Raw genomic sequence first — 17,131 nt, forward strand, 5'->3', positions numbered from 1 at the left:
GATGTTACTATTCTAACTCATTGTACCCTGAAATAACTTAAAATTGACCCCAAATCATCCAAAATATATTCAACTGTATACTTGGAAGAAAACACTGTACGACTACAATTACCTGACAGGTGAATGTTACTGGTTACGCTGCATAGTTAAAAGAATTTAGTTCCACTTCAAAGATATGCGTTTGATCATTTATTCTTCCCCTTCATAAACATGGAAACATACAACTTGTGCCAGTTACTGAATCATACTTTGGTGTGCATGAGTGCAGTCAACCAAAATTATTCACTCCCATGTTCACAGCCTCTCTCTGCCAAGAAAGGTGAACAGATGAATGCAATCAAATATAACCACTATCATTACCGCCCAAGCCCTGGTGAACACACCCACCACCTAAAATGACCACGTAGTGAACAATACAAGACTATAAAACAGAAAATACAGGAGACTTATGTATGTGGCTTCTACATGATGGATTATTATTGATTAAACTATCCAGCATTATATAAAACAGAATTAAAAGCTCCAACTTGACTTGACTTCACTTTAAGTAAAAACATGAATGCAGGACTTTGACTGTTGGGTATTAATAGAGAGAAAGAAAAGCTTTGAGTACTTCTTCATCTACTGCCGATACCAACACTCCCAGTTACAGTAATGGTGAAAGCTTGGTTAAAGCTTCTACCTGCTCACAGACCTTTCAGACTGAATTCATGTTGTTTAACGTGCTGCTATCTTCCACAAACTTCAACCTCCAAGTTATCTGTTTCACTTCAAAAGTCAAGATTTTAACTGTTTATTGTAACGTACATTCAGTTTGGTGGTGTGGTTCTGTGGTTTTGTGGTTCTGTGGTTCTGTGGTTCTGCGAGGGATGCAGGTTCTCATTTCTTGTCTTTATGTATTAGAGGGCTTGCTCTGGTTTAATGAACATTTCTATCCTCTTGAAAAGACACAGTTCAGTATTTATGATGTGGCTGTAGGCTACAACAACAATGATCAATAACTCCTTTATGTCTGAATCCTCTTTCTGACTGGTGAAGAGTGGAAACTTTATACAGTCAATAATTAGACTGAATTCATTTTACATGTGGGGGCAAAGTGTTGAATCATAGAACATGAATCCTTTTAGTTTTCTTGCTGTGTTTCTAGCATCGTGTTGTTTCTCTCTGAGCTGTTCAGGTCTTGACTCGGTGGCAGTTTGCACAGTTTCACTGAACAAACTTCAGGAAGATTTGATCAGATCAGTCTGAAATGACTCACAGAGGACAAACACTCCCAAGTTCAGATGCAGAGTTGTTGTTTATTAATTTGATCCTCAGATGAACTCACACCTTAGTTTCTCTACAGTTTATATTTGTTTAACATTTTGTCTAATTTAGTTTACTTTATCACATCTATTACTCAAACATCAGCAACAATATAATAACATGACAGCTTTTATTTCATACATCACAATCATACTTTATTTAGCAGTTTTGCTTTAGTTCTAGTTGTACTTCTCACATTTAGTTAACTTTTGTAAAGTCAACACTAGTTTGACTTTATCTAAGTTGTGTTAAGTTTAGTTTAGTAATCCAATCTTTGTTTAGATATAGAGTGATTATCAGAGATATAAAACTGTGATTCAACATGACATGATGAACATATAAACCAACAGATTTAACGCACCAAACAGAAACTTAAATGTATCTTCTACTTGACAGTGACAATCATTTTATGAAAAAGGAACAGTGGCACCATTTGAGATTTGCATGTAAACATTCCTCTCAAACTGCTGTCATGAAACAGGCCCCTGATTCATACAATGAAACCAGACCAGGACCTAGTGTTACCTGTTGAAACTACTCCTCCTGGTTCAGGTTCAGATTCTTGCAGCAGTGTCTCATTGTGAATGTGAACAGTCTTCCTATGAACAGGACAAGAGATCATTACAGTAATCTAATCCAGCTGAAACAATGGTGTGTAACAGTCTTTCACTATGAGCGATTCATCAACCCTGGAGATGTCACGCAGGTGATAAAAAGATGATTTGCAGATCAAAAACAACTCCAAGATTTCTGACATCTTTTCAGCTTTTAAGAAGAGAAGATATGAGTTTTATGTCTATTCAGCTGCAGAAAACTTAAAGACATCCAGACATTAATATGATCTAAGTGCAGCAGGGATTTAACAGATCAGGTGCTAAGAACAGATATAACAGTGGGTCAGTTTGGGCATAAATGCTCTGCTCTGGTTGAGGCAGCTGCTTAAACAACTTTACAATTAATTTCTACAGAAAGACAAACCAACACTTATGTCTTCAAAATACATTTTTATTCATAAATATATATATTTATATAAATAAATATAAAATATAAATATTTATATCTATACAAACAGTATAAACTCTGCAGCATATGTGTGTAAAAATCATCACAGTTCAGTCACAAAAGCCTCATATGAGGATGTAATGAGTCAAAAACATTAGTTAAAGCATTAAAATATAAACTCAAACAAGTCCTTCAAATTAAACTACAAACTGATCTGATGCCTTCAAAAACCGTCACACAACACATTATGGAAAACATTATGTTTAAAGCTGCATTAACTGATGATTTTGTCCACTAGTTTTCATCAGAAACTAGTAGTAAACACAAAACTGACATATCATCAGCTTTCAAGTTGATATGTTCGTGATTCAGTACAATATTTGAACATTATATGCACATGAACAGTCGGAGTGACAGTCTGTTGTATATTTAATAGAAGGATGTTCTAAGGCTGTCTGGACAGAAGATGTTTTCCTCCTCAGGACTAAATATCTCCTCTGATTCTTCATCTGGTTGAAGGAGTTAAATGGAGGCAGATAAACAAACAAAACAAACATCATGAAACTTAATAAACTTTTCCCAGCAGAGGAGACAATATCTAGTAAGTAAGTTACAATGATGGTAACTTTGAGGTTATATTGTCCAGGACTCTGCTTGCATAGGTTTTATCACATTGATTAGAGATGTTATTTGTGAGAGAATCAGAGAAGTTTCAGTCGTCAAGTGTTTCCGTATAAATCTGAAATGGTTTTTTGTTTTTTTTGTCACAACATGCTTAAATTCTTTTCACATGTGAGCTCCCAGGTTCCTCTAAACCTCCACCTAGATAAGGTGGATGTTCATTGAAGAATGAAATATCATTGCTGTTACTGTTGGACCGTACAGCTCTCACCTGTGATCATGAACTCTGAGTAATAACCAACAGATTTCTTTCTGACATGTTTCCTTCACAGATTGTCTTCAGTGGATCCAATAATCAGTCATTTGGGGGGAATTTACACCTGAAAGGTAGATGAGTGATGTTTTTACTTTTACAGGTGTTTCTATTGTGCTGGACAGTGAATCAAGACTCACTGGTTTGTCTGCTGCTGTTACAGGAAGAACTTTAGACAAACGTGTTATTTGCATACAACTGATTTTAGATTTGCTATTTATATTTCAGACCTGCTGTTAGTCAACTGCTTTCTCAGCAGGAGGGAGGTATATATTTCTTATTTTTTTATAGATCATGATGATCACAAAACCAGCAATAGCAACAATCACAGAAGGAGTAAGTGGCAAGCCAACTGCCAGTGCAACACATCCTCCCATGTTTCCATCCTCTCCTTCAGCTTTACACAACCAGACCAACTAACACATTGTTGGTTTGGATTTGCACAGAGAACAACAGCAGGACACACAGATTCAGATGTAAAGAGATCTGAGAAAAGAGATTTTATGGCTGATAGACAACTGATGTCTCAGCAGGACACTGGTATGAAATCGGCTTCTTAGATTTAAGCTTTCTAAAGATGCAAAAACCAACAATAACAGTAAAAAGAAGGACACCAGCAACTGTCAGAACAATTACCACTCCAGTATATCTACCCATCTTTCCTCCATCCTTGTGTCCTTCAGTCCAGGTGTTTCCAGCTGTGTGACCTGCAGAGCAGAAACAGGTGTGAGGTATCAGCTGTCAGGTAGGTGATGACTGAAGAACTCTTCAAACTCATGTCAGACATTATCTACTGAACTCTGATCAAATCAGTCATCTCACCATCAACACCTTTATAAACACAAACAGCTGATCTGTGATGAAGCAGCTGCACTTCAAACTCACCTGAGTCACTAACTGTCAGGTAGATGGTGTTCATGAGCTCTGTGCTGTTCACAGAAACACGACACTTGTATGTTCCAGTGTCGTTGATGGTGATGTTCTTCAGAATCACAGAAACGTCTCCGTCCTTCATCTCTGGATCTCTCAGCTGCACTCGACCATGAAAAGATGGAAGCTGGTAGGATTCATATTGGAGGTCGTCTCGGAAGAAGAAGACGTAATCATCTGTCTTCAGGTCAGGTCTGCTCCACTCTAACACTGTGATGGTTTCATCTCTGGGACTCTGACACGGAAGAGTGACATCATCTCCAGACTTTGCTTTTATCTCTTGCTGATCTAAACAAAAACAGAAAAAACACAGAAGCAAAAATCAATAATACATATCCTTCAGAAAACAGTCAAAACAGTCAAAGCTTTCATTTGTTTAGACATTGACATGAAACCCATTTCAGCAGGGGCCTGTAGCAAGGAGCGAGATTAATGTGTTAGCAGCTTGTAGTGCCACCTTCCTTTACAAAGGGCAGAAGATGGTATTTGGCACCAGAAACCTTTAAAGGGACATTACAAAATGAATGAAACAGAGGCAAAATGAACCCTCAACAAAAATAACTTAAGAAAAAAGCAACAAACTAATAAAATCTATTTATACAGTATGTCATTTACTGCACAACAGTTTTATTCTTCCTACCTGAACATGTCAGAGCCGTGACTCACGACTTACTGCAGCTAATGATGCACACCTGTTGTCACTATCACTGACTAAGCAAACGATCTGCCAACAGCACAACTCTCACAGTATCACAACAGGACTGAAGCCCTTCAACAAAATAACACAAACAGCTGATCTGTGATGAAGCAGCTGCACTTCAAACTCACCTGAGTCACTAACTGTCAGGTAGATGGTGTTCATGAGCTCTGTGCTGTTCACAGAAACACGACACCTGTATGTTCCAGTGTCGTTGATGGTGACGTTCTTCAGAATCACAGAAACGTCTCCGTCCTTCATCTCTGGATCTCTCAGCTGCACTCGACCATGAAAAGATGGAAGCTGGTAGGATTCATATTGGAGGTCGTCTCGGAAGAAGAAGACGTAATCATCTGTCTTCAGGTCAGGTCTGCTCCACTCTAACACTGTGATGGTTTCATCTCTGGGACTCTGACACGGAAGAGTGACATCATCTCCAGACTTTGCTTTTATCTCTTGCTGATCTAAACAAAAACAGAAAAAACACAGAAGCAAAAATCAATAATACATATCCTTCAGAAAACAGTCAAAACAGTCAAAGCTTTCATTTGTTTAGACATTGACATGAAACCCATTTCAGCAGGGGCCTGTAGCAAGGAGCGAGATTAATGTGTAAGCAGCTTGTAGTGCCACCTTCCTTTACAAAGGGCAGAAGATGGTATTTGGCACCAGAAACCTTTAAAGGGACATTACAAAATGAATGAAACAGAGGCAAAATGAACCCTCAACAAAAATAACTTAAGAAAAAAGCAACAAACTAATAAAATCTGCAAGTTATACAGAATGTCATTTACTGCACAACAGTTTTATTCTTCCTACCTGAACATGACAGAGCCATGACTCACAACTTACTGCAGCTAATGATGCACACCTGTTGTCACTATCACTGACTAAGCAAACGATCTGCCAACAATAATACATATCCCTTCAACAAAATATAACATTGTGAAACACAAACAACTGAAAGCTGTATTACATTTCTGTAACATGATGAATACCTGATAAATTAACAGAAACACTGGACTGAACTTAATGATTTAATACAAAACACTAGTAATGTGGTAACCAGGGTCCATTGATGGGAGCAATCTTTTCACACAGCTGTCTTTGGGTTCAACTCAGGTTTCCTGTCTCACTTTTAATCATGGTCACTTGTGCTGAACAGTTAACCTGCTCTGGAGCAGTGGGCTTTTATCTCAGGAACCAAAGCAAGCCACAACTCATTCACTGTGCACATTTTAGTTTAAAATAAAAATATCATCATTTTCTTTGTCAAATTTCATTGTTGCAGCCACATGTTCCCCAATTTTCAAGAAAGGACAAATATTCTGCACATTTCGAGCTCTATATTTATATTCTGGGGTTCTACTGGAATATATTTGCATGATTTCCAGTTTAAAAACTCTGTATTTATCTTCTACTGGTCCTTTATGCAGCCCTTCAGTTCAGCCTCTGTCTGAAACAGGCCGTTTTAGCTCCTGTCTCTTTAAGACCCGCCTCTTAATAAGCCCACTCTGTTCTGATTGGTCAGCTTCAGGAAGCTTCCTCTGGCTCCGGAGGCTATGTAAACAAACTATAGTAGCAGGATTTCACTTCTTTTTCTCCTTGAATATCAGCTCATCAGCAAGGTAGAAAAAAAACCCGCCAACGAAGTGTTTAGAGCAGGTTGAGGCCCTGACTTTTTACATATGTTCTACCTCAAGTTTCTGAACTTTAACCATGTTTAACATCTGACAGCAGAACAGGATATAAATAATGAGAAAAACACAAAAGGCAGAATATGTCTCCTTTAAATTTTGAAGTGAAACTGTGCCCATCTGGATTGTAACTGCAGGTAAATGTCAAACAGGATGTTACAGCCTTATCAAAGTCTACTGAAGGGAAGAAAGGTGTTATCCATTAATGCTTCCTGGCAGTTAATTGTCTGTCTGTGTGTTTAACTTCACGATAATGCAGAAGGTCTTGGTATGTATCCTGCTGCAGTTTGTTAGTCTGAACAGTGGAGCTGTTGTGTTACAGTGTGCTGTCCACACAGACACAGTCACAGGGCTTAAAGATGATTCTGGACTTTATACTTTGAGAAACTTGAACATCTGTTGCAAATATCATTACAGTCCATTAAATATTGTCACCATCCAGCGTCCAGCACCCTCACTACCACACCATCACAAAGAGCCTCCTGTAAAAATATCAAGGAATATTCTGTGTCGCAGCAGCTTTTTTGACTTTAGAGGCGGCTTTCCTTTTAATATCCAGAGCTGTACAATACAACGATTTCAAGTTTACATGGTCTTCATCAGATTCTAGTGAAATAAACCTCTTTAGAAAACTTATGAAAACCAAATATGAAGGACAAGGTAGAACAATATAACAGCATAATACACATAAAATCAGACTTATGTCTAATAATCCATTGTCCACAGCTACCACATTTAACAGCAGTCACATGATCAACACTTAAATAAGCTTATTTCAGCAGAGAGGTTCAGAACTCAAGTCAGACAGGTTATTTTAATTAGTAGGACACTGTGTCACCAACACAGTAAACAATTTCAGATATGTAGTAGAGCCGGCTGTGGCGAACAAAACACAACTTTCCATAAGCAGGGTCACATGACGACTGTTGGGTTGATTATGAACATGATTTGGATGTGATGACTGATAAGAGAGACTCAGTCTAGGTTAGTCAGTGTTGAAGCTGGAAAATAACTAAGTACATTTACTCACATATAAAGTTAGTTTTTGTTATATTAATGAGTTTCTATATTAAATTGGTATTTAATGGGTTACAGAAATAGAACTAAATAGTTGAGAGAAACGTGTTCTTTACAGCTGCATGTCATAACAGCTCAGACTGTTGTTATGACTCAGAGCCGTAAGTATGTGCTGCATTAGTACTACCAGTAAAACTAATGTCATAGTTTTAGTAGTAAAAGTGGTGCTACTAGTTGTGGGTTACAGAAATAATAGTGGTAACTGTTGCAGCACTAGAGGTAGTAACAGTAGAAGTAATAACAGTAAATAGTATTAGTATACAGTGAGCAGTAGTTGTGACACAGTTGTAGAAGTGTTGCATTATTTTTTGTCAAGATTTTCATTTATAATCTGATATTTTAAGGAACATGTTTGAGAAATGAGGATATTTGTGTAAAATTCCCAGAATATTTCCATGTGATACTACTTTCTACATTTCAGAGGGAAATATTGTACTTTCTACTCCACTACATTTATTTGACAGCTTTCAGATGAAGATTTGACACAATGGATAATATAACAAGCTTTTAAAATACAACACATTGTTAAAGATGAAACCAGTGGTTTCCAACCTTTTTGGCTTTTGACGTCTTACAAAAAGCAGTGTGTAGTCGGGGTCACATTTCACATGTCTATGAGTTGTTAACAGCTCCACCAAATAGTGATTTTTCCCTCTAAACTTCTCACATGCTTTCATTTCAATAAATGTTCAAATTCTGCTGTAGACTATGAATCAGGATATATCTGGTCTATATGTTCATGTGTTAGAGGCTGTCAGTCATCACTGGTTTTATCTTTCATTAGTTTACCTCAGATATCATTAAATGTACGGCAGCACAGAACTGATATCCTCAGTAAAATACATACATAACATGATAACATGATACAAGTGTTGTTTGTCATGGTGGCAGCATTACACTGCTGTACTAATGATCACAGCTGCAGCTCTGCAGCAGAAATTATCCAGGTTTATTTAACAATCGATCTACTCACCATCCGGAGAAAACACCGGGCTCCACAGCTGCAGGAAAGCCACGCACAGGAACAGAAACTTGGACATCCTGCGTCCTCAGCTCGATGAAAATGATTCCAGCCTACCTGTAGACGCAGGTTACCTGCCTTGCTTTCTTCTTTCAGTAATCCAAGTGCCGCTCCTTAGTGTTTCACAACTATTGAAGTGACGTTTCCTGTGTGGTTTTCCTCTTGTGCCCGCAGGCAGGAGTGAAAGTCAGTTACTATGGTTACAGGGACACTGTTTCTGTCTCTCTGAAATTTTCTGACTAATCCCAATAACAGGTTTCAAGGTAACCTATTATGATTTTAGGCTACATAATGTTTTTATTTATTTTATTTTCCCTGTTCCAGTCGAAGTTCCTGCACACCACAGATGTTCCTCTCTCAGTCTGGACCCTCACCTGGGACCAGTTTACCTTGGGAGACCCTACTAGAGACTATTACCCCTGACAACAGGGTCACAGGGTCACCTCTACCACGATAAGGTGGCGATGGTGGTGATTATTAACTCCACAACTATTGATGATCATGAAGACACCCCAAACAAAGCAATCAGATATATCATCATAAACAGTAACAGTACCACAGGCTGGTGGCGCCACCCTGTGGTAGACTATCATCAATGCAAAATATTTCTGATGCTGCTTCTGACTCAGATGACCTGTTACATAAAACCTGGTTATGTCTGCTGGATGTAAGAGCCTCTTTACAGTATGAAACATCACAGGAGACACATGATGGTGACTGTAGGCTACTTTATTACAGACACAGTGACACTTATTTCTAACTTTAGTGTGTCTCGTACCTGCAGCTTGATGTCAGCAGGCTCGTCATGTAAAAAGGCTCAGAGTGTCCGGCTCACTGTGCAGTCTGATAGCGTGCAGCCACATGATGTGTTTGTGTCTCTTTCTCACCACATTTCAGTGGTTAAAGCAGAGAGAAGCCGTCACACATGTAGCGACAAAATCACCTCCATCTCTCTTCCTCGAAACCAAACCGCTGCCACCTACAGGAAGACACGGCCTTTTGGTTATAAGATAAAATAAGATAAAAAAAAATACAAATAAATAACATTTCATAATGAATCTCTGACCTCTTCAATGAAAGATGCCGATTTTTTCACCTCAGATAATATAACAACGGTGAATGCATCATGTAGGATTTCCAGCTCAGCTTCTTGATTTTATTTCTGTCTTTTTAACTTCATGGTTTGGTGCAGCGTCTGGTTTTGTCATTTCATTTATCAAAACTAAACAAATGAAACTACACAACCTTTCTCATAACCGTTACTGGAGTGGAAACCACAACACTGACACAGAGGAAGGAGGAGGGGTTTCTGTCTTCACTGCACTGAAAAACCATATTTTTATTTTCTTACATATTATCTTGTAATAAACAGACATCAAGTTTTAGGTTTCAATGGCTTTAGTTTAAGATGCAGAGGTGGGATAGATGGTTTTTTCAATTTTATATAATGACAGTGACAGCAGCCGGGTATGTTATATTTCTGTGTCAAAGGTCATGAACACCATTAAATATTTGTTTTCCCTCTTCTTCCATACTGGGAATTCAAGAGCCAGTCCAGGAGTGGATAACTGCTGTAATGGTTTATTTAGTGTGATTTAAAAGCAGCAATAGTGATTTATTCCATCTCTTCTTCTTTAAAGGCCTGTAAAAAAGGAAATTCAATAAACCCCATACACATATTGAATGTCGTTAGTGGAAGCATTAACATACACCATGTTCCTGAGCCTTTCCCCTTCAAACGTTGACACTGATAAAAGTACAGTGATCACCAGCTGGATACAAACATTGTGGTGTAATTTGTAATTTTGGTTTTGTTTCTTTCCTTCTCCTGTTTGGTTTAGATGATTTAGAAGAGCCTTGTGAAGAGCCATGTTTTCTGTGTGTTTTGTTACCGTGTGGTCTGTGGTTCTGTCTCTGGCTTCATTTCTTCTGTTCTCATATCAAAATGTTTCCTCGTAGCTGCTGCAGAGAAAAACCACACAGACTCTCTGACATGTGATGCTATACAAAGAGGAAGAAGTCAAACTGCTGCTGCTCTCATTTCATCCAGCTGAAGAATGGAGGAAACATCTGTCCAGATGCTGCTGGGTGAGTCCAATCTGCTGGATGTCTGTTGATGTGTTAATGTGGAGAGATGATCACTGCTGCTTCCCACAGCAGACCAGTCATTAATGCTCAAACTAACCTGAGTGTCATTTCTCTTTAGTTCTGAGCTCACTGCTGTGCTGCACAACAAACCAAGGTTAGTAAACTTCTTCTATCACAGTCGGAAAGCCACTGATTCAGTCTGAGAGACTCTGAGAGGAAAGTTAGAGCTGAGGACAGAGCTGGAAGTCTGACAGAGTTACAAGGTCGACTCTCAACATTATTCATCAGGTTTCCAGCATCATGGGGCTTCACCTCTTCAGTGAATTACTTAGTTCATCATCCAGTTTGATTTGTAGTTTTGCATTAAGGCGTAACTTCGTAGTTATGGGGGCTACGTAGTAGCTACACCATGTGTGAGATACAGAGATAGCACATCTAACAAACACACTGTAAATCCTCTGGACTCACATTAACCCCCTAAGAATCCAGCTTTAGGCAAGGCAAGTTTATTTGTACAGAACATTTCAACAACAAGGCATTGAAAGTGCTTTACATAGAGCATAAAAGGCATCAAGACAGAATATAAAAACTACACAAAGCAATGTAAGACATTTAAATACAATTAAAAAGTGTTGAATTTGGAAATAAAAAGAAGCTAAAATAGAATAAAAGTTACAGTGCAGTGTAAGATATTAATCCTCAAATTTGGTTTAATTTAAAAGAAGAGTCTTCAGCTGTGATTTAAAAGAACTGAGTGCAAACAGACTTTTGACACTACTGTGTCTTCATCAGAGTCAGGCAAGACACAGTAGTGTCAAAACATTAGTCTGTTTTCACTATTAAAGGCTGCAAATTAATCAGTGTGCTCCAGTCCCTTCTGATTTTTGAAGTCTGCTGTCCTCAAACTGAGAAGTACCTGATTCAGCTGCTTTTTGTGGAGAACCCCATTTCTACTTCAGTTTTATCTTTGTTTAATTGAATAAAATTCTGGCACATCCAATCGCTGATTTGTTCAATGCACTTACTCAGTGCTTGTATTGGACCATAGTCTCCTGGTGATGTGGTTATGTAAATTTGTGTGTCGTCTGCATTACTGTGATAACATATTTTGTTGTTTTCCATAACCTGAGCCAGTGGGAGCATGAAGATGTTGAACAGAGGAGGCCCCCGAATGGAGCTTTTGTTGTGCTTCTGGTCCTATACAAAAAATACAAGAAAAAGGCTTCATTCTTTGAATAATGATGAAAGTTTAACTAAATGATAACTAAAAGGCACCAGTGTTTGTCAGTATCCACATGAAGGGTTTTAGGTTGTTAAACAAGGATTTGCTGCAGGTGTAGTTGATATTGTGGTTTATTACTGTTTCTGTCTGTACTGATCTCGACTCAAACGACTAGATGCTGTTTATTACCCCTATGGCTTTGAACATGTAAAGGGTCACTATGATGCCATTTCAGCCCTCACAGCCTCTCTGACTGTGAGTCCCAGCAGCTCTCAGATGTTTAAAGGAGAGTTTGTCTCTCTGAGCTGTGAGGAGGACGACAGCTCTGCTGGATGGACGCTGAGGAGGAACACAACCAGAGAAACCAGAGCTGAGTGTGGAGCTAAATGGGGGAAGACAGTTCATTCTTCTTGTAACATCGGACACATCATCACAATGGACAGCGGAGTTTACTGGTGTGAGTCCAGAGAGGGAGCAACCAGTAACAGCATCAACATCACTGTCACTGGTAAGATCAGACTGTGGAGTTAGTATTGATGAAGCTGAGTGTAAATGATGAAATGCTGTAGTTTGTCTCTGTGTTGAGGTGGATCAGTGATCCTGCAGAGTCCTGTCCTCCCTGTGATGGAGGGAGATGATGTCACTCTGCACTGTAAAACAAAGGCCTCCAACCTCCCAGCTGATTTCTATAAAGATGGCTCCCTCATCAGGAGTGAGCCTGCAGGTCACATGACCATCCACCATGTTTCCAAGTCTGATGAAGGCCTCTACAAGTGTAACAGCAGTCATGGAGAGTCTCCATCCAGCTGGATCACTGTCACAGGTGAGGAAGTTACCTTTGATGTCACCACTTATTTCATCCACATGTTCACCTGACCAGGTGTGATTCTCTCTGCAGATAAACCACCAACCACAGCCCTGCCCCCTGTCTCAGCAGCCCTGCCCACTGTCTCTGTAGCACCGCCCCCTGCCTCAGCTCCCCTCCAGCTTGTGTTCAGACTGGTCTGCCACCTAGTGGTGTTCTGTCCATACTTCATCTCCACTCTCGTCATGGTGTCTTTATATCGACACAGGCCTGCAGGTAACACTCTGAATCATTCACTCAGCTTAGAGACACTCAGTAACTATCAATCAATCACTCAATCAATTAATCAATCAATTATGTGTTGCACAGTATCTCTATCAGTTACATGGTGTTGATTACGTGATATTTACCACAGATCTGGAATATTCTCTGGAAAATGTTTCTAAAGTTTATCACTTACTCCTCATCGGCAGGAAATGACCTACCCGTCTCCATGGTAACACCCCCGCCCACCCAGGCTGCAGAGAGATTGGCTGAGGAGTTTGATGACATTGTGGCGGTCACTACTGAGCATCACTTCTGAGCTGAACACATCAGAGACAGTTTACAGTGACAGTGGTGAACATGAGAACTAGAACAGAAGCTGAAAAGCTGAACATTTAAAATATAAAGTTACTGCTTTAAGTTTGTTCTGTTACTTTACTGCAAGAAACATCCATCTTTGTAACTCTGAATATTCTGAATTAAGTTTTTTTTAAATTATTTCCATATTTCTGCCCGATGGCTCATCTGTGCTAGAGTGACTTCAGAGTAAATGAAAACCTTCCCAAGAAAAACCACAGAACAAGTCATGATGTCAGTCGCCAAAAAACAAGCTATGATCAGTTTGAGTGACAGATGCATCTGTGCATAACTACAATCATCCCCTAACCTTGACGCTGTGGTTATTATTGTAGCCATGCCTAACTTTAAGGAAGCAGTAACATTAACCCACACCACATGTTTCTCTAACCTTAAAAAAGTGATAATTTCAACCCAAACTCAAAAATGATCTTTCACTAAACCTAACCAGACCTTAACCACAGTGTTGTCACATTATAAAACATCATTATAATCATGACATTTGAGGGTTCAGCTTTGTTTTTTGTTTAGCTTTAACATTTGAAATGTCCTCTTAAATGACAAAAAACTGTGTGTGTGATATACTTCTATTTTTGTTAGACCCCCAAAGTGAGAAAATTTCTAACGTGTCAGGCTGAAGTTGACCTAATTGTGTCTGGCACTTCACAAATGAGACAAACACTTGTGGTTTTGGTTTGTGTGGTTTTCTTGCAGTTTTGTTTTCCCTTGAAATCTGTTCGATGTGCTTGTTTCAGAAGTGGGTAGGACACACAAAAAAACAAAGAATGCTATTTCCTGCATTTATATCAATCTAGCAAATCATCTATGATGCTGAAAGTGTTTATATGGCTTTTCATGATTATTTTCCATGTCCATTTTCTTGTGACAACTTTTATTTACAAACTCACTTCACTAACAAAGCACTTCCGGCCTGCAACTCCCGTCTTTTTTTATTATTATTTTTTTTAATCCACAAAAGCCCCCCCCCCCCCCAACAGTACCCAGAACTTCTCTTAAATGGGCAGCGCTCCAACAAATGCAACCATTTGTCATTTGTATTCTTTATTTTCTTGGGTGTAACACATACATCCCCAAAAGCCTCCAACAATAAGTAGGGGCAGCCTGTTTGTAGCATGAGAGGCAAAACCCAGGGAAACCTAACTCTACATCTGGCAGACGCTCAGCAGTAGGATCATACCACTGAAGTTGTGTTTGTGTCCACCTGATGAATGAAACTCAAATATTCCTTTTAGCTGTGGCTTGGTCTCCAGCAGCTCCTGAGAGAAATAATCTCAGCTCAAAGGTCCATTTAAATAATAAAAAAAAGATGCAAGATGAAATCTGTGATTCCAATTTGTGATGTGTGTTAAAAATTCAGTCGGTAATGTATATTAAATAATAAAACTAAATTTAGCAGAAACTGCACTGCCTCTGTTTATTTTAATTTATATATATTTATTGATTTCAATTGAAATGTGATATCTGTACATATAAAGACCCAAAATTCAACAGAGGCAACACTGTTGTTCTGACTAATATAAACATGAAGATTCACTTTAAACCAATGTGGCAAATAAACAAATTGCATCTGTAAGACTGAAATTTTTCTCATATATGAAAATCTTACAAAGACATTAGAGTCAACGGTGAATGACCAAAGAGAGAATGTCTGAAAATGTTGGAGCAAACTGCCAAATTTGGATGAATTGACCACATATTAGAAATCTAAGTGGTTACTCTTATGCATGAAAAAATATCAAAACAAGTATGAAACTTGTAACTTTGTGCAGCAGGTGAAAACTTGGGGGCAAATCATACAAATGCTGCATTAATCAGATGATTCTATGTTTGTTACATCCAGTTAAATATTTTAGATGGCATGAAATCCACCTAATAATTATGTTTTTGTTAGTTTGTTTTAACAGAAAAGCTCTTCAACATTTCAGACTTGATATGTATTTATTACTCCTGCATCGGGAGGTAGAGCAGGTCATCCACTAATCAGAAGGTCGGTGGTTTGATCCCTGACTCCTCCTGTCCGCATGTCGAAGTGTCCTTGAGCAAGATACTGAACCCCAAGTATCTACCGATGGCTGCAACAGCACCCTGCGTGGTAACTCACCGCCATCGGTGAGTGTGTGTGAATGGGAGAATGAGCAGCAGAAACATTGTAAAACACTGTGGATGAAAGAGCTTTATAAATGCAGCCATTTACCATTTTTATTTATTGACAGAGTTTATGCTGTTAAATGCATTTAATAAACATACACACATATAACATATGTTAACACACACACACTCACAGTCATGTTTCCATCACTTCAGAAGAAATTACATTGATTTACATTAATTTCCTGGACACTTACCCTTTACATTAAACCAAGGCTACACCCTAAAACTGAGTTATTTACATTATGGGGACTTGACTTTTGTCCCCAAAAGGGAGGTGAGTCCCCAATAGGACTGTAAACGGATGAATGTCCCCACAACGGTAGTAATACCTGGTACACACCCACACACACACATTGTCTAATTCCCAATAAGCTTGTCAAAGCTGCCTGTTAAACCGTGTGTGTGTGTGTGTGTGTGTGTGTGTGTGTGTGTGTGTGTCATTAGTGTTACAGTGCTGACTCAGGAGGATTAAAGGAAATCAGCACCACTGTTACTAATCTGCTCCTCCTCACTTTATTTCCTTCTCTCATTTATTCCTTGTTTCTTCCTCACTTTTCACTGCTTGCTGACTCTCACTGTCTTTCCTGCTTTGTTATGTCTCTCTGATATTCCTGCCGCTTCTCCTTATGTCCTCAAGTTATCCTTCCCGCCTTCATTCCTGTCTCTCTAAATTATCCACCTGAGGAAGAGCTTTTTATCAAAAAACTGTCTTTTCTATTTCATGTTGTAGTTCTATTTAGCACCTTCAATTTTACTAACATGCAAAATAATAATAACAAGATCCAACTCTGTTAGTGACAAGTGATGTTTTTTTTACACTTGACGCTGAGTTTTTGTCAAGACGTTTAGCATGTTAGCATGCTAACATTTGCTAATTTGCACTAAACACAAAGTACAGCTGAGGATGATGGGAATGTCATTAGTTTTGCAGGTATTTTGTGAAAAAAGTAGGAACGCCTGCACACTTACTCTAAGACACAAAATGTAACCAGTAAGGACAACATTTCTATCCTAGTTGGATCTTCGTCAGGTCAGATAAATTGTAAAAATGGAAAAACATATCCATATTTTATACATCATACATACCAATAGGCTCTATGATGACAGGTGTAGTTAACCAACCGCCCAGAGTGATAAACACCTAAAAGCAATACACAATTCAATAGAGTCCAACACATTACATCAGATTCATCATTACATATAAATATATAAAAAACATCATATATGTTCTAAAATGTACCATAATAAGCTCAAGGAAAGGGAACCTTTAAATTCTTGTACAAAAAGAGGTATCTAACTAGATCAGGTAACATTAAGAGAATTGACAGATGTATGTACTATATTTACAAATTATTGTGTTGCAGGATCATGAAGGAACATATAGGTATATACATATATACAGTATATAAGGCATGTCTAGGCATATCTAGGTGTATTTTTTGAGCATATGTGATGTTGTTTTTGGATATTTGTGATGATGAATCTAATGTAATGTTTAATATATGAGATACGTGTTTTGATGTTTGTGATATTTTTCATGTATTGTTTGTATTCCTGCTC

At 38.4% G+C, this 17,131-nt stretch overlaps 2 protein-coding genes and 1 long non-coding RNA gene across 3 annotated transcripts; 2 read left to right on the plus strand and 1 right to left on the minus strand.

Annotated features, from left to right (window-relative positions):
- Positions 1–2,362: 2,362 nt before the first annotated feature.
- LOC122974192 (polymeric immunoglobulin receptor-like) lies at positions 2,363–5,707 on the minus strand. Its single transcript, XM_044342163.1, has 5 exons — positions 5,688–5,707; positions 5,000–5,332; positions 4,127–4,459; positions 3,878–3,948; positions 2,363–2,816 (listed from the first exon to the last, which is right to left on the minus strand). The coding sequence occupies exons 1-5, from the start codon at positions 5,704–5,706 to the stop codon at positions 2,676–2,678; spliced, it is 897 nt and encodes a 298-aa protein (XP_044198098.1). The 5' UTR covers position 5,707; the 3' UTR covers positions 2,363–2,675.
- Positions 3,858–4,276, plus strand: LOC122974308. The gene is made up of 2 exons (XR_006400309.1): positions 3,858–3,967; positions 4,205–4,276. It is a non-coding gene; the product is annotated as an uncharacterized LOC122974308 (long non-coding RNA).
- Positions 5,708–10,563: 4,856 nt separating the features above from the next.
- LOC122974200 (low affinity immunoglobulin gamma Fc region receptor II-like) lies at positions 10,564–14,713 on the plus strand. The gene is made up of 6 exons (XM_044342169.1): positions 10,564–10,751; positions 10,870–10,905; positions 12,209–12,481; positions 12,560–12,796; positions 12,872–13,054; positions 13,252–14,713. The coding sequence occupies exons 1-6, from the start codon at positions 10,721–10,723 to the stop codon at positions 13,359–13,361; spliced, it is 870 nt and encodes a 289-aa protein (XP_044198104.1). The 5' UTR covers positions 10,564–10,720; the 3' UTR covers positions 13,362–14,713.
- The last annotated feature ends 2,418 nt before the right edge of the window (positions 14,714–17,131 follow it).

Source organism: Thunnus albacares, chromosome 22, assembly GCF_914725855.1.
Source record: "Thunnus albacares chromosome 22, fThuAlb1.1, whole genome shotgun sequence".
In the NCBI taxonomy this organism is placed as follows: domain Eukaryota; kingdom Metazoa; phylum Chordata; class Actinopteri; order Scombriformes; family Scombridae; genus Thunnus; species Thunnus albacares.